This window comes from Betta splendens, chromosome 21, assembly GCF_900634795.4.
Source record: "Betta splendens chromosome 21, fBetSpl5.4, whole genome shotgun sequence".
NCBI classification, from domain to species: domain Eukaryota; kingdom Metazoa; phylum Chordata; class Actinopteri; order Anabantiformes; family Osphronemidae; genus Betta; species Betta splendens.
Genome location: NC_040899.1, coordinates 8777025 through 8804450, shown reverse-complemented (window position 1 = coordinate 8804450; position 27426 = coordinate 8777025). Strand labels below are relative to the sequence as shown.

Here is a 27426-nt window from a genome sequence, read left to right as displayed (position 1 = left end):
CACATGCACACAAACTGTTATTTGAGAAAACCCTTAAAAGGAAATATGACAAAAAACTGCACCGGGCTACCTCAAACTAACTTTTTACCACTGACAAACTACTGACATAAAATAAACAAACCACTGCAAAGAAAAACAACACTGTTTTTTGAAAGAATTAATTGTAATTGCGCCACCCCCTTCCCCCATTATCCAGCTGCAATATTTGCATGCATATACTTGCAAATATTTGCAGTTTGTATTATTATTATTATTATTATTATTATTATTATTATTATTATTATTATTATTATTATTATTATTATTATTATTATTGTTGTTGTTGTTGTTCGTAGTAATCTCTGCAGTCTAATAAGTCAGAACATATAATACGAAGCACGTCTATGTATTGAGGTGCCGTTAAAATGGGGCTGCGCTGTTGCTGCTGGGAACGTAAATCTGCCTACCTAGCTCTAGAAAGGCGCAGCTGCACATCCAAGAGGGTCAGTGTTATTTCGCTGTATTCTCCTCTTGATTATACGAGCTGAGCCCATCAAACCCAGCATAATTACAGTAATTTCGCCCTTATTTATTCTAATGCAGTTTCCTATCTCTGAGGTAATTATGAGCAATTTTTTTTTCGCACGGACGATCTTTCTGCGTTGACAAAAGAGATAGTGCTCTGAAAGAAATGTGCTGCTGCAACGGGGGGAGAAAAAGCGAAATAGGTGTGCAGCCATTTCGTCACTGTTCCCTTAGACTTAGACTATGTATAAGGCTGGCAAATTGCTTGCAGGTGTACATCACGGAATTGTCAATGCGAAGAGGCTTCAAAATTAGCAAAGCACAATGTAAGAGTAATGAAAGCGCCGACTAAATTACAGCGCAACTTGTGTTTCTCCTTTTCCTGCGTTTCTTCTATAGGACACAAAGAAGCTCCTTGCTTTGAAGCTAAATACGCTGCAAATTGGTATATATGTATATTTTCACCTAAGTTACAGAATACGACAGATTTCTCTCTTTGGCATATTATATATTAAGGAACCAGGAGCGTTTACCGGCTTGGTGTAACAATGAGAATAAATAAATGATGCAAACGAGGAAATAAATGGATAAATTATGAATCAAGGCTGGTTCCCGTTTTAATGATCACAAATGCATTCGACTCGCAGTCGACTCGCTCCGAGAAATTAAAGAAAAGTATTTAATACACACCTTTCAGCTTGAATGTGAAGAGGCGAGCTCCCTCCCAGGACTTTCAGAAAGCAGCATGGAGGCAGGCGAGCAGCAGCATCCTGCAGCACAGTCACAAGATGAGCGCTTAAATCCCGCTAAATGTGTCCCATGTGTTGGTCTACGCTATAGCAGCGCTGCAGAATATGACTGAAAATATCTACTTTATTTCCCCTCTTTATAGCTGATGGGGAAAAAAATGTGGATTATTAGCATAAATGTTTACTCCTCATTACGCTGATGACATTGTGCACTCGAGATCTTGGTAATCTTTGGGGGAAATTATGAGTAATTTTTTTAAAATTTAAAGCAGCAGTTACCATGCAATTCAGACTAATTCTGCGTAGGCTCCACACGGATATAATTATCGTTGAGTCAAGATGTTAGGCTAAAGACTATGCATTGATATTCCCATTTATTATGTACATACAACTTTGACAATGTTGATGCTTGAAATAGGTGGAAATTGTCTTGTGTAAAAATTACACCCCATATTAGGACATCTAAAATTGCGAAGAATTATATAGTAATTGCAGGCTTTCAGATTTGAAAGCCAGAATGCTCAAACCAGAGCAAATGTGGATGAAATTACAGATCAGGGTATAAATTAGGATAGGGGGTATGGCATTTACAAGTTGCCTAGGGAAATGCAAAAGTGTAAACCACGGCAGCTCTAATCCATGAATGGGATGTCACGCGGAGCAAACGAAAACAAGGAAATCACTTTCATTTTCAGGAAGAGTTCGGTTCTGAAACAATTTACTGATGGGTCTGTCTTTTCCTGTTTTCAGCTGCAAAGGAAGGCCCCGTACAGTGGCTAATATCCTATCGTGGTGCTTTGCGTGCTTTTATGCAACAACAACGGAGACAAAGTGAATCCACGCAGGCTTCGTCCGCGGGCTCTGTGAGCTATAAGAGGTCGACGTGTAATGTCGCGCTGGCACGTTACGCGGAGCTGCTGCATGCCTGGGCTCTGATCCTGTCAGCCCCGGGGAGGAGACTCCATCATGGAGATACAGCGGCCGCTGACAAGCTGCAGTCCTAATTATGTGCAAGGAAACGATCCCACTTCATGGCCCGTGGTAGTAGAAGACAAGCGTGTGGGGCAGAGAGTGATGGTCGTGAATGGAAACGACTGTCTATAGAGAAATCTTTATATCTATAGATAAATGTACAAGTCGGATGTCCTAAATGAACTTCTGTTGCTCTGTATTTCGGGTGATGGACGTGTACCTGTCTTTTAACCCACAGGCTCATAAATAATAATGGAGGCCAGTCTGCTCCTCTGCAGAGATCACAGGCTTCTTGTGAGACGTGAGAAATGTTTCCATGATGCCGTAGCTCCGGGCTGTCTTGGAGCGAGTCCCTCTCTTCCTCCCTGTTGTTAGACTGACTTCACAAAATGTCTGGAGGACGCCGCTTTGACTCCACGGAGTCTCGCAGGCCTCGTGCTCGTTCATCCCCACCGTCGTCGGTCCGCTCTCTTCCTCGCGCCAGGGCGTGTTGTCGCGCTGCCTCGCTTCCGGCTCAACGTGCGAGCCTTTCGGCTTTACGTAATCATCAACTGACGGAGCCGAGCACAATAAATGTGACCCGAGGAAACTCAATATACCCCACAAGTCACGTCATTATAAACAATGCATTTGTATTCAAAATAGAATTTAATTTGTGGAACTAACCGATTTCAAGCTAAGCTAACAGGGACTTAAGCTAATGTTGAAGTTAGCAAAAATCCCACTAGTACATTGTTGTGGTCCTTGGGCACGAGCACCGGTTGCCAAGCAACACGGCTTGCATGAAAGTAATCGCCTATAGGTTATTTTTGTAGTTTTACCTTTTTAATAACTTCTGTGTTATTAACTTTAACGTTTTTAAAATACATCAATCAATAAAAAAATGATTTCCCCAAGTCTATTCACGCAGGCTGAAAAAATTACAGCACTAAGTAACTATGTTTAATACATAAATACAATCACAATAAAAACCCTATTTTCCCCAGTTATTCACAAATACCTGATAATAAAGGAAATGAGAAATGCATGTGCACAGAAAACATTTTTATTTAAATAATGTCTGGCCATATGTGGAACATTGCTAAAATAAATAAGACAAAAATACGATTGAGTGTGATACAACTAAATCAGAGGGCAGGACAATCAGTAGCTTGCGGTGGATTTTACCAATAGCCTAAAAAGAGTCAAAGCGTCATGGGCTTTAAAAAAAGCTGTGGTGATATTTACAAACGTATCATACACTTACCCCCATCATAGGAAATTCAAATCAACTAACGACATGCGGAATGAATGAAAGGTGGGCACGACAAAATGAGGTCATAGTGAAAAAGGCACGATACAGTTAACTTGTGCTACATTTGTGACAGGTTGTCCCGCGGGTGTTTTATTTTGCAGGAATGGTTAAAAAGTGACGTCCGCGTAGAAGTGGGCTCGCGCCCTGCAGGCTGTGATTGCTTTGGGAAATAGTGGTTCATTCATCCCTCGACATAAACAAAATAAATAAATACAAAAATAACTGTAGAAATCTGTTTCTAACATCTGCCAGCGCGAACGCTGGAAAAGGTCCGTGAACCTTTCTGGCTCCATCCTACGCACACACGAGGTCTGTAAATGAAGGTATTGGCATTTTTCACCAGTATTTTCCGATTTAAACCCGATGCTATGTTTTTCTTTTTTTTTCAGAATATCGTCCCAGCGCTTAAGGTGGAGTTGTGATGGTGCGGGACTAGAGGCGGTTGCAGATGCGTGGTAGAGTTCGTGGTTGCGTACCAGGAGTAGTTTGCCAAAAAGGACGAAGGCGCAGTCGTGTTGGGAGGGCTGCTGCTTTGAGGTAAACTGGAGTTGACACTGTTCATTCTTTGAGCATGTGGAAAGTCCCAGGCAGTAGTTGGCGGAGACGCGCACGGGGGAGATTCGCTGGAAGCGACGTGTTGCTCTGGGGGGATTTCTCCGTTTTTCCACAACTTCTTGAACTTGGAGCGGCGATTTTGAAACCATATTTTCACCTAAAAAAGAAATATAAAAGCACGTCAGCTCAATATTCGCCCGTTTTTTGTTCCTCGTGTTTCTACGTAAGGTTATTTTAGGGGCACCCACCTGTGTTTGCGTAAGGCCCAACGAAGCTGCCAGCTCGGCCCGTTCTGGAAGAGCCAAGTACTGCGTCTTCTGAAACCGCCGCTGAAGTGCGGCCAGTTGGAAGCTGGAATAAATGGTTCGAGGTTTCCTGACCTTCTTTGGTTTTCCATTAACCATGCGGATTTCTGGCTCGCTCTCTTCTTTCTCTGGAGGAAGATTCAAATACAGTTTGTGTTACACACCAGTCGGCGTGCGATGCGCGTTTGGCTTCTCTGTAGACAAAATAATACACTTGATTTGGACATAAACATATTTCAGCGACGAGGGCATTTAAAAAAAAGTTGTTTCAAGTTGCCTGAAAGTTGTAAAAATACAACGGAACCTTCCTGAACCTGATTTCGACGCCTGGTATTTGTGCAGGACGAGTATGCGCCTAATCATTTCTTACCACATTATAATTATCTTGTCAGTAACGCGCGCGCATGATTCAACTTGCTCACTGGATGCCATTAGCGCATTTCGACGTTTGGCTTCAACCCAAACTGGGAGTTATATCATCGTGGACGGAAAAAGCAATACAAATAAACATCCCTTACCTGTGTCGGCCGGAGTGGGAGAGGGGTTGGAGCCGTAGGAGCCGTACGCGCTATACGAGGAGTTGAAGCTCAGCTCGTATGACTTTGCATTGTATGGCACAGTGCTGCCGTGGTACTGGTAGGAGCCCAGTTGGCCGAACGGCGACTCCGCGCAGTGGCCCGGCTGCTGGCTGTTGTAGTAGCTGCTGTCCGTCGCCGTAGACACCGGGAGGGTCGGGGACTCCTGCGATTTGTGCAAGCTGTGGTAGTTGCTTGAGGTAATCTGGTTCGAATGCATATCAGTGTTTAAGTTCTCAAAAACCCCGGTCATCTTCGGCGTGGGAGCGGTCGCGGTCGCGTAACCTATGCGCGAGGGTCGCAAAACAGCGGAAACGTTGGACGGATGACACCGGTTCGTGAGTCAAAACGCATCCCCCGTGTAGAGTGTAGAAAAAGCAGCGGAAGGTGTGTCCCTCTCACAGTGGCACGCGATTATCTGCCACGGCCAGCGGTGGGAGCGCATTTATGAGAGCGTGAGAGGTAGAGCTACCGTGTCTGAGGCAGCCAATGAGTAAGCGCTGCACGACTGACTACACCCCGCCGCGTCCACCCTCCATTATTTGTGCAGCGCTGTCCGTCCCGCTTGTCTGCGGAGACTTTTCCATCAGAGTGTCTTAAATGGAATCGGAGAAAAGTGCAGTGACCCGAAGCCGCACGGGCCCAACGGGCCGGGTGTTCAGCCCACAACACAGACGGAGTGAATGAGCAAGCAGCACACAGCTAGATGGGATAAGGCTCGGCTTCATGACAGAAAAGATTTGGTGGCGCATCTTTACTTCGAATAAGTCCATTAAGTACGAAATTTCATCATCAATTTAGCAAATATATAGTTTTAAGGACTATGTGAGAGCCTTGTTTGATGAGCATGGCCGTTTACACGTATGCGACTGAATAAACATAAACAGAAAACGTAGGAAGCTAACGTTAACACGACGAGACAGACTCAGAGCGAGATCGTCATAATGTTGATGCAAATCTAGCCTTGTGCACGATACTGCGGGGTTAGACGAGCAATGCAGACGACCACAGCGCCCCCACGCGTTAAACGTGAGAATTACAACCCCCTGTTGCTTTAATTAGTGCACAACAGGAGAGACGAACCACTGTAAGTTCCCACTACCTTTACTGACAACACGGCGAGGTTCATATTAGCGTGTTTCACTTACTTTGTTTAAGATATTGTTAGATCACATTTTTTCACCTGGACACAGAAACCGATCGTGCGTTTGCCCGTCGACACTAGGTGGCAGCAAAGTTCTGTTTATTGACCAGCTGCCTTTAATGGTTCTCCTTGTCGTAATAACACAGCGTCCACTGATCAGACCAACGGGCAAGTTTATGGGGTTAATCACTCTAATCACTGCAGTGTGATCAATACGCTGACTGATGTTCACAGGCTGAACTGCAGTTATTACTCTGATTCGGCCAATCGCCTTTCGTCAAGTTCCTGTTGGAGAAGGTTTAAACTTAAACCTTTGTATTTTATCTGTGTGCTCGTCTGGTGGCTGTGCAGCCGGACTCCAGCTCCAGTCCAGGGAGGCTTCTATCTGCCTATTGTTTGCCTGAAAGGCAAACAATCCTCTCCCACCATGGCCCATTGGGGCTGGATGTCACTGCTCATTAGCGGAGCACAGTGTCTGCATTCAGCCGCCTGGCATCGCAGCCGGAACAGGCACAAATTCTTCAGTCGGAGTCACGTAGAAGCTAGAGAAGATTTCGTCTCTAATTAATCATTCTCATCGTTAACACTGGAAGTCATGTGAGCAATTATCTTCTCTATTCAGAAGCCCTTTCATCAGAGGTTTGCTTGATGAGGTTCTTTGATGGCTGGCGAGTTTTGAAAGTGTGAATGGAGGCTTTATTACATTTTTCGGTTAAGAATAATCTAAAAATCTAAGTTTTCGGCAGCTTCTTTAATGGCTCAGCGAGTTTTCTTCAATAACCGGATTTTACTCTTTTGGGGATAGTAAAACTTCCATATCCTGTGTCAGACCAGAGGAAAAGACAATTCTACCACATATTTCCACATCCTCAGAGTGGCCAAAACAAAGTGGAGCCCTTCCTCTCCACTGTTGCAATCAAGATTCATTAAAAAAAAAACATTTGCAACTCAACTGAGCACTGGATCTTATCACATTCTGTCTTCCAGCCTTTGAATTAAGCAGCTGTTGTTGCTGCATTTGCGTCCTTGTTGTCACGATGGTCATGTCCAGTTAGTTGATTGTGATTTTAATGGTTCCCTGTGCTGGAGAGCAGCTGGTGAAGCTGAGCCTTCCGCAGTTCAATGACGTGGAAGTGATGCAAAACGACAGGAAGCGGATTTTTACTGTGTAATGCAGATGTTCATCTGTCCAGAAACGTCTCCTGACTCGGCTTCAGCTTAGAATAAACCTGGACTTCATGTCTTTACTCCTTTCAGTCTTTTGTCATAGAAGAAACACATACCACAAGGTAGTTCTGAACAATAATACAACCTTCTTATGGAATAAAAACCCTGGTTAACATTATAATTGTTACATTTGGAACGGGTGCTGCTCCCGACATTCATCTATTTATTCAGGTAGAAACCTGCTGTTGATTTCAGGACATGGTGTAAAATCCTAAACAAACCTGAAGTCCTGTTTATCCGCGTGTGTCTGTAGAACAATGATGATGTTTTAACGATAGCTGCCAGACCGCTGATGCGTTCAGGGGCGCGTCCCGCCAAGATTCGCTGCAAAGATTGTTCCGCTGGTTTTCAGGAGGAGCGTCTTGTTTGCACTTGTTCTGACCCGGCGTCTCATATTTTACGAACGATAACATCGGATTTCGAGATATTACATATTTTGCAAGAGTGTGTGAACCGAACAGAGCTTTACTTTCTCATTTCACTGAAGCATAACTTATGTACAGACTTTTATGAACGCACCAGCTCCCCTTTAATACAGTGATGAACAGGATACAGGCTGTTTTTGACTCGGGGTCAACAGGAGCAGTTTCAGCAGGTCGGTGGATTCTCTTAACTTGTTTCCTGCTGGGTCTCCTGGAGCACCCGTCGCCGTGGCAACACAAATCACATTACTGCTCACAATACTTGAGTGAATGTCTTTTAAACAAACCATGGGTGACCTATTTATTTTTACCCCGGTTCAGAGGATTTTGACGCACACTCGGCCACTCGGACCCGTGCGCTGTGTCCTTCTCTCCGTCGTAGGAAATGATCTACCAATTGTTGCTTTTGACCCCTTGGGCCCGATCTGCGTGGCCGCGGAAGGTGGAAGCCTCCAGCGCGGCTGTTCACGACCGAGCATGTGTTTCCTTAGAATCAGTCACGGTGGCTTTTCCCCTGATGAGAAGCTATTTTTACCAACAAAGCCCCTTAATGAGGAACGCTGGTACAATAAGAGCTGGAAGGAAGCCCGGGGCCTGTAGCTGCCAACAGACCTAAGGTTAATGTTTGATGAGCCACATCGGGACAATCTGAGGTAAGGTTTGAATCTAGGCTGCTGGAAAAGTACATTTAAAGGAAATCACCCCTTTAAGTGATCCGAATTTCGAACGCGCTCCCTGTAAAAGTGTGTCGGCGGAATGACAGTCATGCAGAGGAATCCCCGTCATTCGCTTCCTGAGAAAGAATACGAGGTCCTGCTCCCGCATTGTTGGTTCAGCGGCGCCCCCCCCCCCTCGGCCCCCCGGGACCCCTCAATGGAAGCGTCCCTTTGTGCGCGGGGAGTGGAGCAGATTTACTGTGGACGGTCTCCCCACAAAGGGCCGCGCCACTGTCACAACAGGGCCGGGATCAGCTGCTCCCGCGTTCACACAGCGGGATTTAACGCCACGCTTCACACGGCCACTGGTGCAGACGCAGGGCAGCGCTCGGGCCTCTCAACCCACGCTCACTTTCTACTTACTGAGCTCTGGGCCTGTTGTTCCTCCACCAGCCTCCGTTATGGCGACTTCATTACATTGAAACTTAAGGCGCTGGTCGTTCTGTCTCGCTAAGGGTTGAGTTTCGGGTCTTCTAACACACACGTGCATTTGTGAGCTCAGACACACCTTTTCGCTGGTTGATGTTCTTCATTCAAACCTTCAAAGTGAGTTTTACATTCTGGGCAGGGGTCCGGGGTGAAACCCAATATCCTCGCCGCCGGTTTGACCGATCGTGGGGGGGGGGGGTCACGCAGACCCTTCTCTTCTCAGGCCAGTGTTGGTTTTTGTTCACACAAGAGTGCAGCTAATCTGTGAAGAAAGGCGGCGTCACCTGCAGGGGTTCACCTGTTCTCCCCGAGACGACGCGGGTTCACCTCCTCCCGCGGCTCGTCTTACGCGGGACATGAAAGTGCTTTTCCTACGGATGGCTGAGCTCAGGTAGAGATGCTTAAAGGCCTCTTTTCCCACGGGGACACTGGGATTTTTAAAGAGCTTGGAGCAATTAGAGGTTTTGTATGACATATATTATTACCAAACGTGTTCAGCACTCCAGAAATCCAGACACCAGCGTCGATTCGCCGACTCAGCAAAACAACAGGTCGCGTTCCTGGCAGCTACTGCTGAATTTGACAGCCGTGGTTAACTGGAGAAACCCGATGACATCACCGACCGGGCCTGTGATGTGTTAAGTATCTGACGCATCTGTCACCGGAGCCCGGCAACACAGATGCCATTCACATAACTCACACTGGAACCGCCCCGTGTCATTTGCTGCAATTAGGAATGTGGTCCAGAACCGGCCGGCGTCGCCCCTTGGCCCCGGCCCGCTGACCCACACGCAGGCACGGCTCCTTCTCGACCCAACAATGGGCGCATTGTGGCGAGTTCTGTCGGGTCATTGTGGCCCGGGCTGAGTCAAACCTCAGCAGCGCCATCAAACAGCAGCAGATACGCTGGCGTACAATGAAGCCGCTTCATGTGTGAGGATAACACACACTGGGTCATCTCTCCAATGCTGCCGGTGCAGAGACGTAATGGGTCGGCTTTAGGCTCCGTTGAATTGTTTGTGAATATCATTTTACAAACCACGAGCGTTTCTCATGTTTTAGCAGATCAAATGTAGATGACTGCTGCCAGAGCCTCTGACATAAACTAAATTATTTAGAAACAACGCCTTTTATGAGGCGTATTAATAATTCATATTCACTCGGTTGGGTGATTCTCTATTAATATGTCACACATCGTGCCCTCCACCACTCCCCGGGCTACTACACCTGCTGGGGGCGCTGCTGAGCGCAGGGTAGAGCAGGGTCTTTGAACGCAGCAGCTGCAGCCTCCAGTCCAACTGCACCGGGCTCAGTGGTGATGAGCAGCGGCTTCTGCGGGGCTCAACTTCGGACTGCTGGGCACATCTGGACGATGGAGCACGCCGTTTACTTTGCACTTTTGCTCAGTTTGCATCGCCCGGAGTCGTCCGTGGTGCTCGCCTTCAACCTTGATACCAGCCAAGTCATCAGGAAATCCGGAGAAGCGGGGAGTCTGTTCGGCTTCTCCCTGGCCATGCACCGGCAGCTCAACCCGGATAAAAGAATGTAGGTCGTGTTTGACTTCGCGTCTCTGCTGCTGTTTGCGTTGAATGTGACGGTTGTGTGAAAGTGGAGCTGCATGAGAGGCACCTGACGGGACGCGCCTGATCCAATTTGTGAATGAAAGTCAGTTAAAGGTCCTAAAGTGGGTACATGCTGATAATGCAATTTATTCTAACTTTGCAAAACAACTTTTTTTGTGAAAATTTTACAGTTTCGCGTCGTATCTGGCGACGCTTTCTCGCCAGATGTTGCGCGTTTTTTGTTTCAACTTTCAGGCGTTTTCTGTCGCCCCGTGAAGCTTTGAATGAGAAATGGGAAACAGCCCGAGAACAACGAGCGAAAAAACAATGAGCATAACTGTCATGCAAATGCGTCTGTGGAGCGCTCACACAGGATTGTATACGTTTTAACCACGAGGAGACAAATCCACAAATCCCCAGGTTGAAGTTGTGCAAATGTAAATTGGCTGCTTTGCTTCTTGAAGTTAGAGCAAAGTAGACCATTAAATGACCCAGCAGGTGCATTTTCACAGTTTAGTGGTTCATATACTACCAACTAATAGTTCATCCTGCTCAGGTGTCTCATTTTCAAATATCAAATATCTAACAAATCCACTCGTGCAGGATTTGGGTTCATTATAAACTGCTTAATCCAAAAAAAAACCCTTTTCATAGCAAATCACTCCCCAAATCAACTATACTGCAAATCAACAGTTCGGGTGCAGCTCAAAGGAAAGAAACGACATGCCTGTAGTGGACACGACCGTCCCGCCACACAAAAGAGTGGGTGGGGGTAAAGTGGGGAGAGGGGGTGACATGTCAAAGCCTGCCGCTAAGACGAGGCTCCTCCAGCCATTGTGTTACAGCAGCCACACACGGCTCAGGGCCCTGCAGCGGCACGCTGGGAAACGGAGAGCCGGCCTGCGGAACCCTGATAACAGGATAAAAGGAGATTTCCTAAAGATCACAGAGATTAGCATTAACGTGGAATTTTATCTAAGTGCTGTTTTGGCGCCTGTGTGAAAGTAGCTCGGGGTGTCAGCGAGCGGTAGCCGCAAAACCTGGACCGAGTCTGTGGTTACAGTCACAGCAGGTCAATAACCAAAGCTTGTTGGTCGAACAGGGGTTTGAAATGTGACACTGGCCTGATTGTTTTCAGTCAGTGAATGTGGGGAGAGGCCAAACCGTGAACGTCTGGGATTGTCCTATAAATTATCTGGTCTAATAGTAAAACCTCCTATTAAAACCCTCCTGTTATCAGCAGCTTATCATGATCTGGTTGTAACACTTCACACCTTTTAGAGAAATGTGGCCCCATGCTGTGACATCTAGATGCCTCCTCCATGAATAATGTGCGGGGTTAATGATGTGGATATAACAGCAGCCCAGTGAAACCAGAGCAAAGCATTGGACTGGACACGAGCGGCCATCTGTGCACATGTAACCCGATAGATTAGACCTATCAGTGAATCACAAGTGGAGACATTCCAAAGTCTGCAAGTTTGATAAAAGCTGGCGAAGCTCAGATGTTAATCGAAAAAAAAATACCTCGCAGATAAAAGAGGCGAAACGAAAAAAGTCTGCGTTTAAAACTTTATCCCCTACTTTCTTTCAGCTGATGCCGACAGTGAATATTCATGATTTACTCTGCGATGACGCCCGGCCGAGCACGGGTCAGCGTCAATCAGAGTGTGTCCGTAGCGTGTGTGTGTGTGTGTGTGTGTGTGTGTGTGTGTGTGTGTGTGTGTGTGTGTGTGTGTGTGTGTGTGTACGCCGCCGCAGTTAGAACAGCTGCAGCCGTTCCTGTGGCTTTGAGTGCACAGCTGTGGGGAGCACATCTGTTAACAAAGACCAGCGAGCTCTCTGTGTAAACGCACGCCGCCACCGTGGATTCCCACTGACGCTGCAGGGGAGACGCTCCACATGATGGGACCAGGCGCTGCCAGAGTCTGGGGCCCGATTCCTTTTGAGTTACGTCAACACTCCAGCTCGTATGCATCCAATGCAAACTGGGCTGTTTGTTGGTTCGTTTGTGCGATTCTTCAGGTTGGTCTTTAGTTTTGCACGAGACAAGTAAAGGGCTGTGCTGTAGAAAAGCAGGTGGGCTTCAGCGGGAGCTGCAGATTCATAGGGAGGAGAGCGGGTTGGGGAGGATTTCCTCTCTGTCCTTTAAGAAACCCCCATTGTTCACACGTGGCTTAGTCTTTCCTCCAAAATCAAAGGAATGTTCACATAAACAAAAACAATCTTATTTCAATGGATGATTTTACTCCAGTCTGAAACAGATTGTTTTGCATGAAATCTTAGCTAAATGTCCCATATGTTCATTTCAGTGAGAGTCACAGTAGAAACCCCTCAGGTCCCTCAGTGCTGACTAACAAACTAACTGACTAACAGGAATATTAGAAAACTTAAGTGAGAAGCGAGAAGCGAGGTTTTGGTTTTGTCTCTCACCCACTAAACACTTCCTGACAAGTTGAAAGAGTTGTTGTTACACTGTTAAAGCTTATCCACGCAGTAACACGTTTCAAAAGTATCACGACTGAACATCTGCATTACAAACAGACGGGGTTTCCTGTACTGACACCACAGTTCACAGTTAAACCAGTGGCTGATATTTGTGTGAATATGTGCAGAAGAAAAATAGGTGCTGTGTTTCCGCTTCGTGATCGTGTGGGAGTGAGCAACCACATAACTGAACTTGCTCAGTGAGGTCGTCGACCTCGCTGCTCGTGTCCTCTGCAGGATGCAAGGGGAGTAGTGGTGTTCAGGTCTTGCTACGTGTACATGTAATTAACCTTTAGTTACTTAGTAACCGTAGTTGGCTGGAGGTTCTTTTGTTTTTGTTGTTCTTACTTTGCTCCTTTGTGTGTGTGTGTGTGTGTGTGTGTGTCTGTGTCTGTGTCTGTGTCTGTGCCTGTGTGTGTGTGTGCTCCTAGTGTTTAAGATCAGATTTTTTGCCAACATCATCAAATTCTTATTTTTGTTTAGGAGAAAACTTGTTTATTGTATTTTACGTACCTTTACTTTGAGTGTGTGTCTATCTATAGGTTGAAGCTGTGTTCAGGGGCTGTTATTCACAGCGTTCAGTATAGGAATAGTTTAGGAATAAGTCAAGTGAACCATAACCTGCGTTCTTGCTGCTCTGCCATCACTGTCAGTCTCAGCCTTGATTTTTTCGCATACAAGCACTAAATTCAACAAGCGGCTGCTCTGGAGCTGGTTGAAGCATTATTTACTGTAGCTGCAGCACTTTTTAGGAGCGCAGTAGAACTTATTGACTGACACTATTGTTTGTCTTGTTTCCTTCAGGTTGTTGATCGGGGCCCCCAAAGCCAGAGCCTTAGGAAAACAGACGGCCAACATCACCGGAGGACTTTATAAATGTGAAGTGTCTCTGTCCACCGACTGTGAGCGGGTTGTATTTGACAACGAAGGTGGGGAACTTGTTCATCTACCAGAGTCTCAAATGCTAGAATGACGCTCATGCTCATGTCCCGTTACACGACAGAGGACGTACGCACAGAGAACAAGGAGGACCAGTGGATGGGGGTGACGGTCGAGAGCCAGGGGCCCGGGGGGAAGATTGTGGTGAGTGGGACTGGATCGGCCAGCGTTGGGCCGTGGTCGCGTGTCAGCAGCAACTAACCCACAACGTCTCACCGCTTCAGACGTGCGCCCATCGCTACCAGAAGCGCCTGTTCGTGAACACCCCTCAGGAGTCGAGGGACATCACCGGGCGCTGTTACGTCCTGAGTCAGGACCTGACCATCGACTCCTCCTCCGACGAGGACGGGGGCAACTGGAACTTCTGCGAGGGCCGGTCCAGAGGCCACGAGATGTTCGGGTCGTGCCAGCAGGGCCTGGCTGCCACCTTCACCAAGGACTACCACTACGTGGTGTTCGGAGCGCCGGGCGCCTACAACTGGAAAGGTCGGCATGAAACCAACAATGTCAAGCTTTTGGTTTGCTCATCGTTTGACTTTTACGCCCGTCACGTCTCCAGGTGTCGTACGCGCGGAGCAAAAGAACAACACGCTGCTGGAGATGGGCGTGTATGATGACGGTCCATATGAAGTGGGGGATGAGCATCTCCTGAACCCAGAACTAGTGCCTGTACCTGCCAACAGCTACCTCGGTGAGTTCTACTCATAGATTCGAGTTTTATCAATGGAGGGAAATCTTTTAGACTCAAACCCAAGAACAAGGAGCCGACTCCCTCCATTAGGCTTCTCCCTCGACACCGGGTTCGGCATCACTAGGGGCAGGGGCCTGACGGTGGTGGCGGGAGCCCCCAGAGCCAATCACAGCGGAGCCGTCCTCCTGCTGAGGAAGGAGAGCGAAGGCTCCAGCCGGCTGACGGTGGAGCACACGCTGCACGGGCCTGGGCTGGCGTCCTCCTTTGGATACGACGTGGCCGTGGTGGACCTGAACGGTGACGGGTAGGCGCCGCTCCTCAGTGCCGCCGACCGCTTTGTTGACCACCATCCCTGACACCCTTCCTGGCTCCAGATGGCAGGACCTCGTCGTCGGAGCCCCTCAGTTCTACATGAAGGACAGAGACATCGGAGGGGCCGTGTACGTCTACATCAACAGGGCGGGGAGGTGGGACAAAGTCACGCCGGTCCGCCTCAACGGGACCAGAGACTCCATGTTTGGACTGGCAGTGCAAAACATCGGCGACGTCAACCTGGACTCATACGAAGGTAACGCAGGCGACGTGTTGCTCGTTGGCACTCCTTCTTGAGAGTTGGTGACTTTCTGCAGCCTTGTCCGCACAGACGTGGCCGTGGGCGCTCCCTATGATGACGGCGGGTCGGGAAGGGTGTACATTTACCACGGCTCCTCACGAGGAATCGACACCAAACCCTCACAGGTCGTGTTTTTAGGTTTCTCTTCCTGACTGTGTGGCTGAATATTTCATTCATCTCATTTTATTTATATCTGTACCACAGATCCTTTCAGGCAAACGGCACGGCCTCCAGTTATTCGGCTACTCGCTCGCAGGAAACATGGACCTGGACGGCAACTCGTACCCGGACGTGGCCGTGGGCTCTCTGTCGGACACGGCTCTCATTTACAGGTCATTATTCCTTCTCACATGAATGAAAATAAACCTCGCAGCTTTTCTATCCTCAATTCATTGGAGCTCTCCTTCATTCAGGGCACGGCCGGTCATCAGCATCACGAGAAACGTCAAGATATCGCCGCGAGAAATTGACCTTACGACCAAAACCTGCGGTAACAGTAACTGGTGGGTGCTTTAACATTACATTAAATACTGTATTGCATACTGTATTGTGAAAGGCTCCTTTGCTGTCTGTAGCTTCACTGTGGAGACCTGCTTCACCTACAAAGCCAAGCCGGCGTCCTTCAGCCCACGACTGTGTACGTATCAAAACGTCTATGTTCCAGGAACAAGACGGTTGAGCCGCTTCTTACAGGCCTCCTCCCTCCGTCTCTCAGCTATCAGCTACTCGGTGGAGGCAGACGGTGATCGCAGGAGACGGGGGCTGCCCTCCAGGGTCACGTTCCTCAACAAGTCCCTCACCGACGCGGACAACCAGTTTAACGGCACCGTGGACCTTCGGGGCCAAAACCAGGAGACGTGCGTGGTGTTAAAGGCCAAGTTAAAGGTGAAGCAAAGGCTCGCGGCATCGAACGGTACCGTTCGTATCCGAGCTCACGTGCTCCATGTCCCCATGTTGCCTCTGCACAGGACAACATTAAGGACAAGATGCGCAACGTCCCCGTCGAGGTGTCCACAGACATCTCCGGCGCCAGGCGCCAGCGGACGAGGAACGGCCTCCCTCAGCTCGCACCCGCGCTGGACTCGTCTGAGCCCAACAAAGACGTCACTGAGGTGAAAAGCGGGTAAACAAGGCCGGCGCTGGTTCTGGTCCGAACACGCGGCGTGAACGTTGGTTTGTCGCGGCAGGTCAGCTTTGTCAAAGAGGGGTGTGGGAGCGACCAAACCTGCCGGAGCAACCTGAGGATGGACTACAGGTTATTCTACAAGGAGAACAACCTGGACGCCTACAAGCCCCTGCCCATGTACCTACAACCAGAGCAGCCGGGTTAAATATGGGGCCCTTTTATCTCGACTGCACCTACACATGTCTGCTCCGTCCCTGCAGGAGGAACGGCATCCCCGTGTTCTGTCTGGACTACCAGCGGAGGAACCTGGCGCTGCAGGTGACGGTGAGCAACGTGGAGGCAGACGACGCCTACGAGGCCAAGCTGCTGGGGAGCTTCCCGGACGCGCTGTCGTATTCCGGAGTCCGATCGCATCAAGCGGTGAGTGGCCTCAATAAAACAGCCCTGCGGTCGTCAGGCGTTCGGTCAATTGAGCCTTCGGTCCTATAAGCGCTGATTTGTCTCCTCAGGTGGAGAAGCCGACCGTGTGCGTCGCCAACCAGAACGGCTCCCAGGCCGAGTGCGAGCTGGGGAATCCTTTCAAGAGGAACTCTCAGGTACGTCCTCACCCTGCCATCATCACACGGCCATCGACTTACTGCTTAAGAAGCTCCCTTTTTTTTGCATTAGTCTACGTTTTACATCATCCTGAGCACCGCTGGCATGACGCTGGACACCACAGACATCCACATCGACCTGCAGCTCCAGACGTAAGTGCTTGATGTTGCTAATTGCTCTTAATCTAAATATTAAGTTTTTTAAATACACTATAATATGTGTTTTTTTTTCAGAACTAGTGTGCAGGAAAATGCTGTTGCCCTGAAAGTAAAAGCTCAAGTGATCATTGAACTTCCATTGTCGGTCAGCGGGTAAGTGTGTCTAATTGTGTTAAATTATACTCCTGTTTGTCCAGAGGTGAAATGAATCATTTTCCTCTTCACACCAGTGAGGCGAGTCCCAGTCAGGTTTCCTTTGGAGGTGCTGTGAAAGGAGAAAGTGCCATGAAGACGGAGGACGAGATTGGAAGTCTGATTACCTACACCTTCAGAGTAAATCGGAGCTTCTGCAATTTGATGATAATTCAATTAGGAAAATAGGAGCTAACGTCCTATTTCCTTAGATAAACAACTTGTGGAAAACGTTGGCATCTACGGTTAAAGCTTCACTGAGAATTCACTGGCCCAAGTTCAACAAGGACGGGAAGTGGCTTCTGTACCTGGTGAAGATAACGACGGGGCCGGAGCTCCTCCACTGCTCTCCTGAGTCTGAGATCAACTCTCTCAAGCACATCCAGGTACTGTGTTCGGCTTAAAATGACCCACACGCGTGGAGAGAAATCAGCAAATCAGAGCATTAACAGCAAACCTGATGGACTGTCCCGCAGGAGTCCTCTGCGCGGACTAAACGGGAGGTGGAGAGGAAAGAACGGAAACCCCGCGTGAAAGCGTCCTCTCTGCCGGAGAGGAGCCGTCGGAACACGCTGGTGCGTCTCCGCTCCGATGTGCTCCCATTAAGCGAGAACGTGGGTTTATTCGTGTGACGGGTGCGTTGTTGCTTCCAGACGTGCGACGGCGGCGTCACGTGCGTGGAGCTCAGCTGCCCCCTGCTGGGCCTGGACGGTACCGCCATCGAGCTGAGAGCGCGGCTGTGGAACTCCACCTTTATCGAGGTGAGCGTCCCTGCGGCGCCGTCATTGTGACATCATTATTACGTGCGTACGTGTGTGTGACCGCCGTGCTTCCGTTGCCACAGGACTACGCCGCTCTGGCCGCCCTGCAGATACACGTCAAGGCCTCGCTCGTGCTCCACACTCAGGCTAAAAACATGATCCTGACCACGCCGGACATCGACGTACGAAGCCGAAAGGCTGTTTAAAAACCTCCTTCGCCTGTAGCTTGAGCCCAGATTCACCCTAATGAGCGGCGTTTTGTCTCAGGTGAGAGTGACCGTGTCCCCAGAGAGCGCAGTGGCACAGAACGGAGGCGTGCCCTGGTGGATCATCCTGATCGCCGTCCTCGCAGGTGTCCTGATTTTGGCTTTGCTAGTGTTTCTGCTCTGGAAGGTGAGTTCAAGGACCCTGAATATTCCAGTATAAGTATATTTAAAACAAATTGGAAATAGAAGATGGAAAGAGCACATGATTTTGGGTTTGCGCATCATCAAAGTTTTTTTTTTTTTCGTTTCTCTGTTGTTTTGCTGGATAAAATCACATTTGCTGCTCAACCATCGCCCTTGACCCCCCCTTCCCTCCCCCACCAGTGCGGTTTCTTCAAGAGGCCGACAAAAGACGAGGCTGCGTATCACAAGGCAGAGATCCACGTTCAGCCCTCTGACAAAGACAAACAGTCTGCCGAGGCCTGACTCGTGTGCTGATGGGGTAAAGAGCAGCTGCAGCATGGGGTGTGCCTCACTAACCAGCTCCGCTAATGCAGGACACTTCAGCCCGACACATATTGTACCAGAACCTGGGAGATGCCTGCTTAGGATCTCTCTGGCGTTACAACATGTGTCTCTGACTGTTGCCCAGTCATCAGTGTGTTTTCTTTCTTTTCCAAAAGCTTCGCAGGTGCTTTTTCGCTGTCTGGCTGTTTGAAGTTCAAACCGGCAAAGCGCGCTTAACGCTCCTGCTCATCTGTCCTGGCCTCCGCCGTTCGCACGACAGCTGTTGATCCGCAGCGTCTAAATCAAGGTTTTTTTCCTTACGTTTCCTTGTTTCCAGTGCGGATTCTTCAAGCGCTCGAAACAAGACGACAGCGTCCCCCGATACCACGCCGTGCGGATAAAGAGGGAGAGCCCGGACGGCAGAGGTGGAAAGGTCAACGTGGATCCTTTTGAGAAGAAGCAGTGGATCACAACTTGGGTCGACGACGAGAGCTACTCGTGACAGAGTTTGCGCTGAAAGCGTTTTCGGAGAGTGAGGGAGACCTGATTTATCTTAATTGACACAATCACACTGAACTTTCTTTGGCTGCTCCTTTAGTCAACATGATAATCTGCTTGAATCGAGTCGTTCCAGTCTTTCACTGTATAGATGATTGTTTTGTATGTTTTGTATATATTAAAATGATTATGCATAATGTATATTTATTTTTTTGATAAAAAAACAATCACGGAGCCAAAGAGTTTTTCAGTCTTGTGCCGTGTTTACTGCTGTTTAATGGAACCTGCAAACTATGCAACAAAGGTACAGCTCAGTGTTAAGACTTTTTGCTGGTGCTTTAATTATGAAAATGTTTCTGGCTTTTGGATTAACATGTAGGTACAATGCTGCATCCCATCTGTTGCATGTGTAAAAACCATAAGTGGGTCTTTCTATCTCCACGTCTGTTTCGATTTAATTGCTCACCTCCTTTAACTACTGTAGCATCAGGTAGCTGCACCACTGTACTGCAAGTCATCACTGAAGAGATCGCTTCTTACTTCACGTGAGGATTCCAAAGGGAAGATGCTCATAAGCAACTGGAATGTAGATTTTATAGTTTGTTTTAAATAAAAGTCTTAAATGTCAAGTACAATAAAACGCCTGACGATATATTGTCTGTATGGCTTCTCCCTCATCACCACCACTGCACATCATTTGTCCATCTGACTGTTCTATGCACTTATTATTAAGTGACTGGAAGCAGGATTCAACAAATTGATCTTACGGAAACATTTTCTCAGTCCTAAAGACAAAAGTCCAAGCTGCCTTTGACCAACAGTGGCTTTCTACTAAAAGGTTAAATCCTCAGCTGTAAAGATCAGACTAGAAGGATTATAATAATTTGACCTGTGACTGAATAAAACCAGTGTACTGCAGAGAGCCTTTAGCCAAGGGTTTATTTAAACAAACAAGCAGATAATTTCACATCTCGATGCGATAGAAAAGCTATGGAACAATCTAAAGACATTTCTGTTGACCAATAGAGCAGTGGTTAATATTTACTGCAGATCAGTCGAACGATAGACGAAAGGTTTTCTCCTGCTCTTTGCGCTGGTTGTCGCACAGTTTGGACACTTCCTCCACTCGCCTCTGCAGAAGCACTGAATTCTGGTCGATCCACTGAAGCGAGTCCATGTGGGCGTTGAGAATTTTACAGATCTGCTGAAGCTACATGGGAGAAAAAAAAAACATGGGAGAAAATGTAAAGACAGTTGTTAAAACATCACAATATGTAAAAGAAAGGACCAGCGGTTTCTGAAGTCTCTTACTGGATCGCTGGTATCTGCTGGTCCGCTGGACGTGTTCAGGTGCTCGATGATCTCCTTCAGGTCCTGCGACATCCTCTTCAGCTGCGCGTCCACGTTCTCGGCGAGCTTGTACGTTCGCTCGCGCTCCTCGTCGGCGTTCTGCATGTAGATGGTTCCACTCTGCTCCTTCACCGACTCCTCGAGCGGGCAGAGCAGGTCCTCCAGCTCCTTCTGCTGGGACAGGATGAAGTCCAGCTCCTGGTTCAGCCTCCTCTGGTCCAGCTTCACCTTCTCCATTTCCTTATGCAACGACGTGATCTTCTCGCCGTTCTCCACCAGCATCCGGTCCCAGGCGTTCACCTGAGTCGCCTGCTGCAGAAAATGCCTCTCCTGGTCCTCTAGCTCGAGGCTCCACTTGTTGATGAGGCCCTCTAACTGGGCATACGTCATCACCGGAGGAGCCGTTGTCGTGGTGATGGTTGTCGCCGCAGGGGCCGCGGTTGCGGTACCTGCGCTTGGAGCTGGTTTGAGTCCCAGTGTAAAGGCGGTGGCAGCAGCTGTGGCGGCGGGTGCAGTGATGGCGGCGGAAGCGGCGGCGCCGGAGGTGGTCGTGGCGAGAGGCTTGAGCATAAAGGCCACATTGGCGCCGGCTGCTGAGGCTGTCGGAGCAACGCTCGCGGCCGGAGTAGCGGCGGCGGCACCGAATGTGAAGCCGGTACCTGCTGCAGGGGCGGCGGCGGCGGCGGCGGCGGAAGCAGGTGTGATGATGGGTGACGCGAAGAGAGTGGGACCTGCAGCTGGTGTTGGCTGGGTCGATGCAGGAGGCGCTGGGGTTGATGAAGGTTTGATTCCAAAGGCAAAACCTGCTCCTTGGGCTGCAGGGGCAGCAGTGATGGAGGCCGTCGGGGCCTGAGGCTGAAGCTGAGGCTGAAGCTGAGGCTGAAGCTGGGGCTGAGGCTGGGGCTGAGGCTGGGGCTGAGGCTGGGGCTGAGGCTGGGTCTGAGGCTGGGTCTGAGGTTGAGGCTGGGTCTGGGTCTGGACCTGGGGCTGTGCGCCCAGAATGAGGCTGGAGGGAGCACTGGTACCGAAGCTAAAGCCTCCACCCGTGGCTGTAGTAGAGGCTGCAGCGGTGGTCACCTGGACCTTAGTGGTTCCGAAGCTGAACGCTCCAAACGACAGGCCGCTCGACGCGGTGGGTGCTGGTGCTGTAGATGCCGCCGGGGCGGGTTGGGCCTGGGCCTGGGGCTGCGGTTGGGCCTGGGGGGCGTTCCCAAAGGTGAAGCCTCCTCCTGCGGGAGCTGGAGCGGCAGCGGCGGTCCCGGCGGACAGACCGCCGCCCAGGGTGAACCCGGAGCCGGGCGCTGGAGCGGCCGCGGAGCCCAGAGTTAGCCCGGTCGCCGCCGTGGTCTGAGGAGTCGTTCCCAAGCCAAACGAAGTGGTGGTGCCGAACGAGAAGCCTCCGCCGGACGCGGTGCTCTTCGCCGGCGTGCCGAAGCTGAAGCCCCCGGTGGCGTTGCTGGTGGCCTGGCTGGGCGTCCCGAACGTGAAGCCCCCTCCGGAGGCTGCAGGTGCGGAGCTCGTGAGTCCGAAGCCGGCGACAGGCGCTGCGGCAGCGGGCTTCTGGGCTCCGAAGGTAAAACCCGTAGGGGCCTGACCAAAGTTAAACCCGCCACTCATTTTGTTTACTCAGCAGAAAAACAAGTAGGTTTCCACTTAAACCAGATAACTCCCAAAATGGTCACTTCCTCTGTCTTTTGGCGGGTCTCAAATGCGAGTTGGTTCTGGTGAAGTTACCGAGACGTTCCCTCCTCTGAGCACCGCTTAATAATTGCGATCAAGTGTTTAATGGCGTCACCCCAATCGAGAAGGGGACCAAAAGCTAACAACACATCTTTTAAGAAAAAAAACGTGGCCCGCTGTTTGCACTCTTGTTAGGCAGACATGTTTCTACAGACGTCATAAAGGAAATGACGACACTTGGGTCAAGACCCGGGAAGCTTTTCTCCCTGTGTTTTTTCTGTCAGTGACCAAGTCCCACGGATCTTGATATAATTGACACATTCTATGTCCAATCACATGACAGCTATGAAACAAGCCAACATTTGATTGGTGCAATTTGGTGCCTAAACACAACAATGTGGGACAAGCTTCCATGACGCGTGTGTTTTCAAAGAGTATATTCTAACAAAAGAACTATCGTAGGTTAAGACTATGTGCTACTTCAAGACTATTAATAAGATTACAAAGAACAGAACCGGACTTTGGACATTGACCGAATTTTATGTAAAGTTAATCATCTGATAAAATGACTCGCTACCGATTTTTACAAAAACAAATATTCTGAAACAGTGACAAAATAAGAAATACATAAAAGAATGTAAACGTCAAAATATATAAAAATGACAACACAGTTGGACTGTAATCTATATATTTTCTCTTACACACAATTAAACACAATATATATATTTTTTTATATGTTGTTTACTTAAAAGTTTCCTAAAGGCATCATCTTGAACTATCAAGACTCTTTGACGTTAGCCGCCTGCATGCTGAATGCCCGCAGCACTTTCTGTTTTCAATGTTGACATTTCTACTGCTTAAAATTAAACCGTGAGTTGTTGACTTAAATACATTTTACGGCTGTGGCAAGACTATGGATGCACAAATTTCACCGAACTGCCTGAAAATAATACCTTTGCTTTAATCACAGCCTTTGCGAATCGCTAAGTTAGCCGACTAGCTAACGCCAACGTAGGTTAGCTTGCTGTAACTGCGTGCCTGGGCTGCGGATGCCACCAGAGCTTAAAGTTATTAATTACCAGTTCAGTCTGTGACACCATCTGAATAGCAGACAGCGCCGGACCTGCCATCATGAGGATTTTAAGGTTTCTGAGGAGCAGTGTGTCCATAGGAAAGGACATAGACTTTTACTCCAAATTCTCACCATCTCCTCTTTCAATGAAACAGTTTCTAGATTTTGGTAAGAGGTGCCTCACATGCACTAGACATACTTAGATCTATGCATACTTACACTGGCCACGTCACTACTAGTATTACTACTATCAATGTTGCACAACGTTTGTTAGAACACCCAGATTCTAATGTTTTTGTTTTTAATGTCCTCCTACAGGATCAGAAAATGCATGTGAGAAAACCTCATTCGCCTTCCTGCGACAGGAGTTACCTGTGAGGTTGGCAAACATCATGAAGGAGATTAACTTGTTGCCAGACAACTTGTTGGGGACCCAGTCAGTTCGGCTGGTCCAGAGCTGGTATGCCAGTTTGTTCCTGTCTTTCAATCTCAACGCTGCTTTCTAGTAGTAATGATGTGTTTTTCCTCGACAGGTACATGCAAAGTTTCCAAGAGATTCTGGAGTTCAAGGACAAAAATGCAGATGATGAGAAAGTCACATATGAGTAAGAAAATCAAAAAGTTACACAATGCTGCTTTGTTGTTGTATTTTGTATTTACTTTATTTAATGGTGTAATGTATTTCCGTAGTTGCTGTAATCTTAACTGTTATCTACATCTAGTTTCACAGATGCAGTGATAAAAATTAGAAATCGTCACAATGACGTGATTCCCACCATGGCCCAGGGACTTGCTGAGTACAAGGAGACCTATGGCACAGATCCCGTCGTCAGTCAGAATGTGCAGTATTTCCTGGATCGCTTCTACATGAGCAGGATCTCTATCAGAATGCTACTTAACCAGCACAGTGAGCAGATTCTCCCTCACTTTTCACTTTTCTGTGGATTTGTTATTTGTGCTTCAGTTACACTTGTTTGCAACTAAAATGCCAGTAAATATCCAAGCAAAACCAGTCATGCTGTGATAACATTAATAGATCATGTTACATCTAGTGCTTTGATAGACCAGGGTCATGCTTTATGTGTGTAACCAAGACTCCAAACTTGAAAACAGAAACATGATCTCAATGTTTGGGGAAATCTAAAACGCTTTTCTGCTGAATGATCACAGTAAAGTTATTATAATTTGCCGTCTCTGTTGTCTTTCTAGCTCTGCTCTTTGGTGGCAAGGTGAAGGTGAACCCTGCACATCCCAAACAGATTGGCAGTATTGATCCACACTGTTGTGTCAGCGAGGTAGTGAAAGGTGGGAGTGAACACACACACACATCACAGTGCTTACTTTATGCTGTCATTCAAGCATTTCCCCTTTCACTTACTAAATGAATGTGTTTCTTGTAGATGCCTACGAAAATGCAAGAAATCTTTGTGACCGGTATTACATGAACTCCCCTGAGCTGATACTAGAGGAATTCAATGGTAATAGTTTTACATTTATTATGTTTGTGGATGATGTGTCTGTAGGAGTTTTCTAAGAGTAATCTGTCTGAAGACATGCATTTATGTCTAATCTGTGATCATGTGTTTGTTCTGACAGACAAAGAACAGGACAAGCCCATTAACGTGGTCTACGTTCCATCTCATTTGTATCATATGGTGTTTGAACTTTTTAAGGTAAGATTTCTTACTGACTTCCTCTCAGTGTTAAATTTATAACAAACAAAAATGTATACACTACAGTTAATTTGTATTTATTCCTAATTCATCCTGTATTTGATGACATCAAATCTCTAATCTGTGGTCTGGTTTTCCTTTTTGGAGAACGCTATGAGAGCCACCATGGAGTTGTACGGTGATGCGATAAAGTATCCTGCCATACGCGCACAGATTGCTCTGGGATCTGAAGATCTAACAGTCAAAGTAAGGCTGCACAAAACAAATGTTTGTTAACTAGCAACATTCCCTTTGTTAGGCTTTAAAACCTTTGTTCCTCAGGTGAGTGATCGTGGAGGAGGCGTGCCTCTGCGTAAGATCGACAGGCTGTTCACGTACACGTACTCCACAGCTCCTCGACCCAGCATTGACGGGTCACATGCTGCTCCCCTGGTCAGTGTTCTCCATGCAAACTTTAAACGGCGTCTCCGTCAACTCATTTCTTTTCCTACACTGAGAGGAAACTTTGTTTTGGTGTAGGCTGGTTACGGGCACGGACTTCCCATCTCTCGACTGTATGCGCGGTACTTTCAAGGGGACCTGAAGCTGTACTCTCTGGAAGGTTACGGGACCGATGCTGTGATCTACATTCGGGTAAATTAGTTTTAGGAGTCGTGCGTCTCCCGAATGACCGCGAAAGGCACGCACCTTAACTTTGTGTCACGTCTTCTGCCAGGCGCTGTCCACAGAGTCCATTGAGAGGCTGCCTGTGTACAACAAGTCTGCATGGAAACACTACAAGACCATCCACGAGGCTGACGACTGGTGCGTCCCAAGTAAGGAGCCCAAGGACATGACAACGTTTCGTAGTTTTTAGGTAATAATGGTCCCATTGCACAGTGTGCAAGAGAGGTTTTGTGTAGTGATGGTTGTGTGTATATAGATTCATCAGAGTAAATATGATATATTGCAGTTTAACATGTCACATACGGTCATATGTTACATATTAGCTTATTCAAAGTGCAACAGACCTGTCATCTACTTGCTCGTCTACTCCTACCTGTACTGACCACTTAGTGCGGTTTAATGTCGCCACTATAAGGTGTTAAAGGTTCTCAGCAAATATATTCTCCTTAGATCCATTTCATGAGGCATCACTGAATCATTTGCTTTGAACTACTGACATCTAGTGGACAGTCTTGGAATTTAGGTGGTCTGGAAGACACTTGACGATTGGGGGACACAAGCTTTGAAGCTTTATTTGAAAAAGCGCCTTCACCGGGACATAAGTCTTTAATCTTATCTGTGGCATGTAACTACTGAACTGCATCCATCTGAAACAGACTTCTGCTGAAAGCAAGGAAAATGTTACATCTGAGGCAAATTTGGAGACTACTTAAAAGTGGAAGCTCTATGGGCCAATACTTTGATACATTATAAATGGAATATATTTATTATACATAAGTGTTTATTAGTTTATTAGTATTCATTAAATGAGTAAAAGTAAACTAGTCCCCAGTGGAGAGATTATGAGATGAGACAGTTTAATTGTCTCCACTAGTAAATACTGTGCTACCATTAGGAGCATGAGCAGTTCATGTGATGACTGGATCGATGTCTGTGATATCTGATGATCTATTGGTCAACTAACTAAAAAAGCACTTCCTGTCTTGTACTGACAGCACTCCTGAACCTACCAGAGTAATCAGGACCACAGAAAAAAACATGTTTTGTAATTTAGGGGATCTCTTCCTTTAGAACGTCTGTTAAAGGGTTTTATTTCACTACTCTAGCTCATTTTATAGCAATGTTCTCCCAGTTCTTCTCTTTGTTATGTTGGACATGGAAAGATAAGAAATGTTTGCATGCTGCTGTTTTCTTCTGTTTCATTTCTGGTAAAGGTGTTTTAGTTTAGGTTGTTTCATCTACTTTGATGATGGACAGGAGCAACATGATCAAAAGTTCAACTGTTACCAAACAAAACTGACTAGAGTTGATGGATTTACCTTATTTTCCCATGGGAGCTGTATAGTTAAACGGTATTTGTGAATCTGTATTAATTATTACATTTTGAATAAGCTCTGAATCATCTTTTCCACTCCATTAAATCCAGTGTATGGATTGTAGTCAGTAAAACATTTTAAACAGAAATTATTTTTTTTAAGGCGTGTGTGCAGGTGCAACAGAAACTAATGGAAGAACTAAGAAGTTACAGTGACTGATGTCCAAGTTGAATTTTAACATCGTTCACAAGCTACAGGCATTAAAAACGTTACTGTGTTTGTATCCTGTTGTGTTGGAAATGTCTAAATAAATTATTGCACATTATCATTCACAGCTTCCAACTCTTCTTTCATGTACTTATTAGAGTAACTGCTGGACGTACACCAGTTATTACCACGTCTGATGTCTTACACTAATCTAAGGATAAGCATGAACATGA

The 27426-nt window shown here is 47.5% G+C and overlaps 4 protein-coding genes across 7 annotated transcripts; 2 read left to right on the top strand and 2 right to left on the bottom strand.

The window, feature by feature from the left end:
• Positions 1–3254: 3254 nt before the first annotated feature.
• On the bottom strand, positions 3255–5479 carry dlx2a (distal-less homeobox 2a). The gene is made up of 3 exons (XM_029137797.3): positions 4898–5479; positions 4323–4507; positions 3255–4231 (listed from the first exon to the last, which is right to left on the bottom strand). Exons 1-3 carry the CDS (start codon positions 5205–5207, stop codon positions 3905–3907), a joined length of 822 nt encoding a protein of 273 aa, XP_028993630.1. The 5' UTR covers positions 5208–5479; the 3' UTR covers positions 3255–3904.
• A 4665-nt stretch (positions 5480–10144) lies between these two features.
• On the top strand, positions 10145–19881 carry itga6a (integrin, alpha 6a). 2 transcript variants are annotated; one of them, XM_029137305.3, is made up of 26 exons: positions 10146–10437; positions 13746–13870; positions 13945–14024; positions 14105–14366; positions 14440–14571; positions 14662–14875; positions 14946–15139; positions 15215–15309; positions 15389–15516; positions 15598–15687; positions 15760–15821; positions 15900–16069; positions 16153–16296; positions 16372–16487; positions 16571–16730; positions 16820–16906; positions 16980–17059; positions 17141–17218; positions 17296–17398; positions 17470–17643; positions 17734–17832; positions 17911–18018; positions 18102–18200; positions 18286–18411; positions 18609–18726; positions 19069–19208. In XM_029137305.3, the coding sequence occupies exons 1-25, from the start codon at positions 10211–10213 to the stop codon at positions 18708–18710; spliced, it is 3255 nt and encodes a 1084-aa protein (XP_028993138.1). In that variant the 5' UTR covers positions 10146–10210; the 3' UTR covers positions 18711–18726; positions 19069–19208. The 2 variants fall into 2 exon arrangements, with proteins under 2 accessions (XP_028993137.1, XP_028993138.1); XM_029137304.3 differs by lacking the exon at positions 18609–18726 and having other exon boundaries at positions 10145–10437; positions 19069–19881.
• Positions 19882–20143: 262 nt separating this feature from the next.
• Positions 20144–22501, bottom strand: nup62l (nucleoporin 62 like). Its single transcript, XM_029137307.3, has 2 exons — positions 20541–22501; positions 20144–20439 (listed from the first exon to the last, which is right to left on the bottom strand). The coding sequence occupies exons 1-2, from the start codon at positions 22194–22196 to the stop codon at positions 20281–20283; spliced, it is 1815 nt and encodes a 604-aa protein (XP_028993140.1). The 5' UTR covers positions 22197–22501; the 3' UTR covers positions 20144–20280.
• On the top strand, positions 22019–27311 carry pdk1 (pyruvate dehydrogenase kinase, isozyme 1). 3 transcript variants are annotated; one of them, XM_055504885.1, is made up of 11 exons: positions 22019–22152; positions 23650–23791; positions 23865–23936; positions 24054–24238; positions 24541–24636; positions 24732–24809; positions 24928–25004; positions 25152–25250; positions 25326–25436; positions 25524–25637; positions 25720–27311. In XM_055504885.1, exons 2-11 carry the CDS (start codon positions 23724–23726, stop codon positions 25858–25860), a joined length of 1041 nt encoding a protein of 346 aa, XP_055360860.1. In that variant the 5' UTR covers positions 22019–22152; positions 23650–23723; the 3' UTR covers positions 25861–27311. The 3 variants fall into 3 exon arrangements, with proteins under 3 accessions (XP_055360860.1, XP_028992223.1, XP_028992221.1); XM_029136390.3 differs by lacking the exon at positions 22019–22152 and adding an exon at positions 23030–23129; XM_029136388.3 differs by lacking the exon at positions 22019–22152 and adding an exon at positions 23033–23499.
• The last annotated feature ends 115 nt before the right edge of the window (positions 27312–27426 follow it).

Excerpts from the sequence above, each read along its gene's own strand:
- dlx2a (XM_029137797.3), bottom strand. The coding sequence starts at position 5,207 with ATGACCGGGGTTTTTGAGAACTTAAACACTGATATGCATTCGAACCAG. Across the intron at positions 4,508-4,897 it reads TCCCACTCCGGCCGACACAG|AGAAAGAAGAGAGCGAGCCA; the intron begins GTAAGGGATGTT and ends ATCTTCCTCCAG. Across the intron at positions 4,232-4,322 it reads TGGGCCTTACGCAAACACAG|GTGAAAATATGGTTTCAAAA; the intron begins GTGGGTGCCCCT and ends TTTCTTTTTTAG.
- itga6a (XM_029137304.3), top strand. The coding sequence starts at position 10,211 with ATGAGCAGCGGCTTCTGCGGGGCTCAACTTCGGACTGCTGGGCACATC. Across the intron at positions 15,517-15,597 it reads GACACGGCTCTCATTTACAG|GGCACGGCCGGTCATCAGCA; the intron begins GTCATTATTCCT and ends TCCTTCATTCAG. Across the intron at positions 16,297-16,371 it reads CCAACAAAGACGTCACTGAG|GTCAGCTTTGTCAAAGAGGG; the intron begins GTGAAAAGCGGG and ends TTGTCGCGGCAG.
- nup62l (XM_029137307.3), bottom strand. The coding sequence starts at position 22,196 with ATGAGTGGCGGGTTTAACTTTGGTCAGGCCCCTACGGGTTTTACCTTC. Across the intron at positions 20,440-20,540 it reads CAGCAGATACCAGCGATCCA|CTTCAGCAGATCTGTAAAAT; the intron begins GTAAGAGACTTC and ends TCTCCCATGTAG.
- pdk1 (XM_029136388.3), top strand. The coding sequence starts at position 23,391 with ATGAGGATTTTAAGGTTTCTGAGGAGCAGTGTGTCCATAGGAAAGGAC. Across the intron at positions 23,937-24,053 it reads GATGAGAAAGTCACATATGA|TTTCACAGATGCAGTGATAA; the intron begins GTAAGAAAATCA and ends ATCTACATCTAG. Across the intron at positions 25,437-25,523 it reads GGTCACATGCTGCTCCCCTG|GCTGGTTACGGGCACGGACT; the intron begins GTCAGTGTTCTC and ends GTTTTGGTGTAG.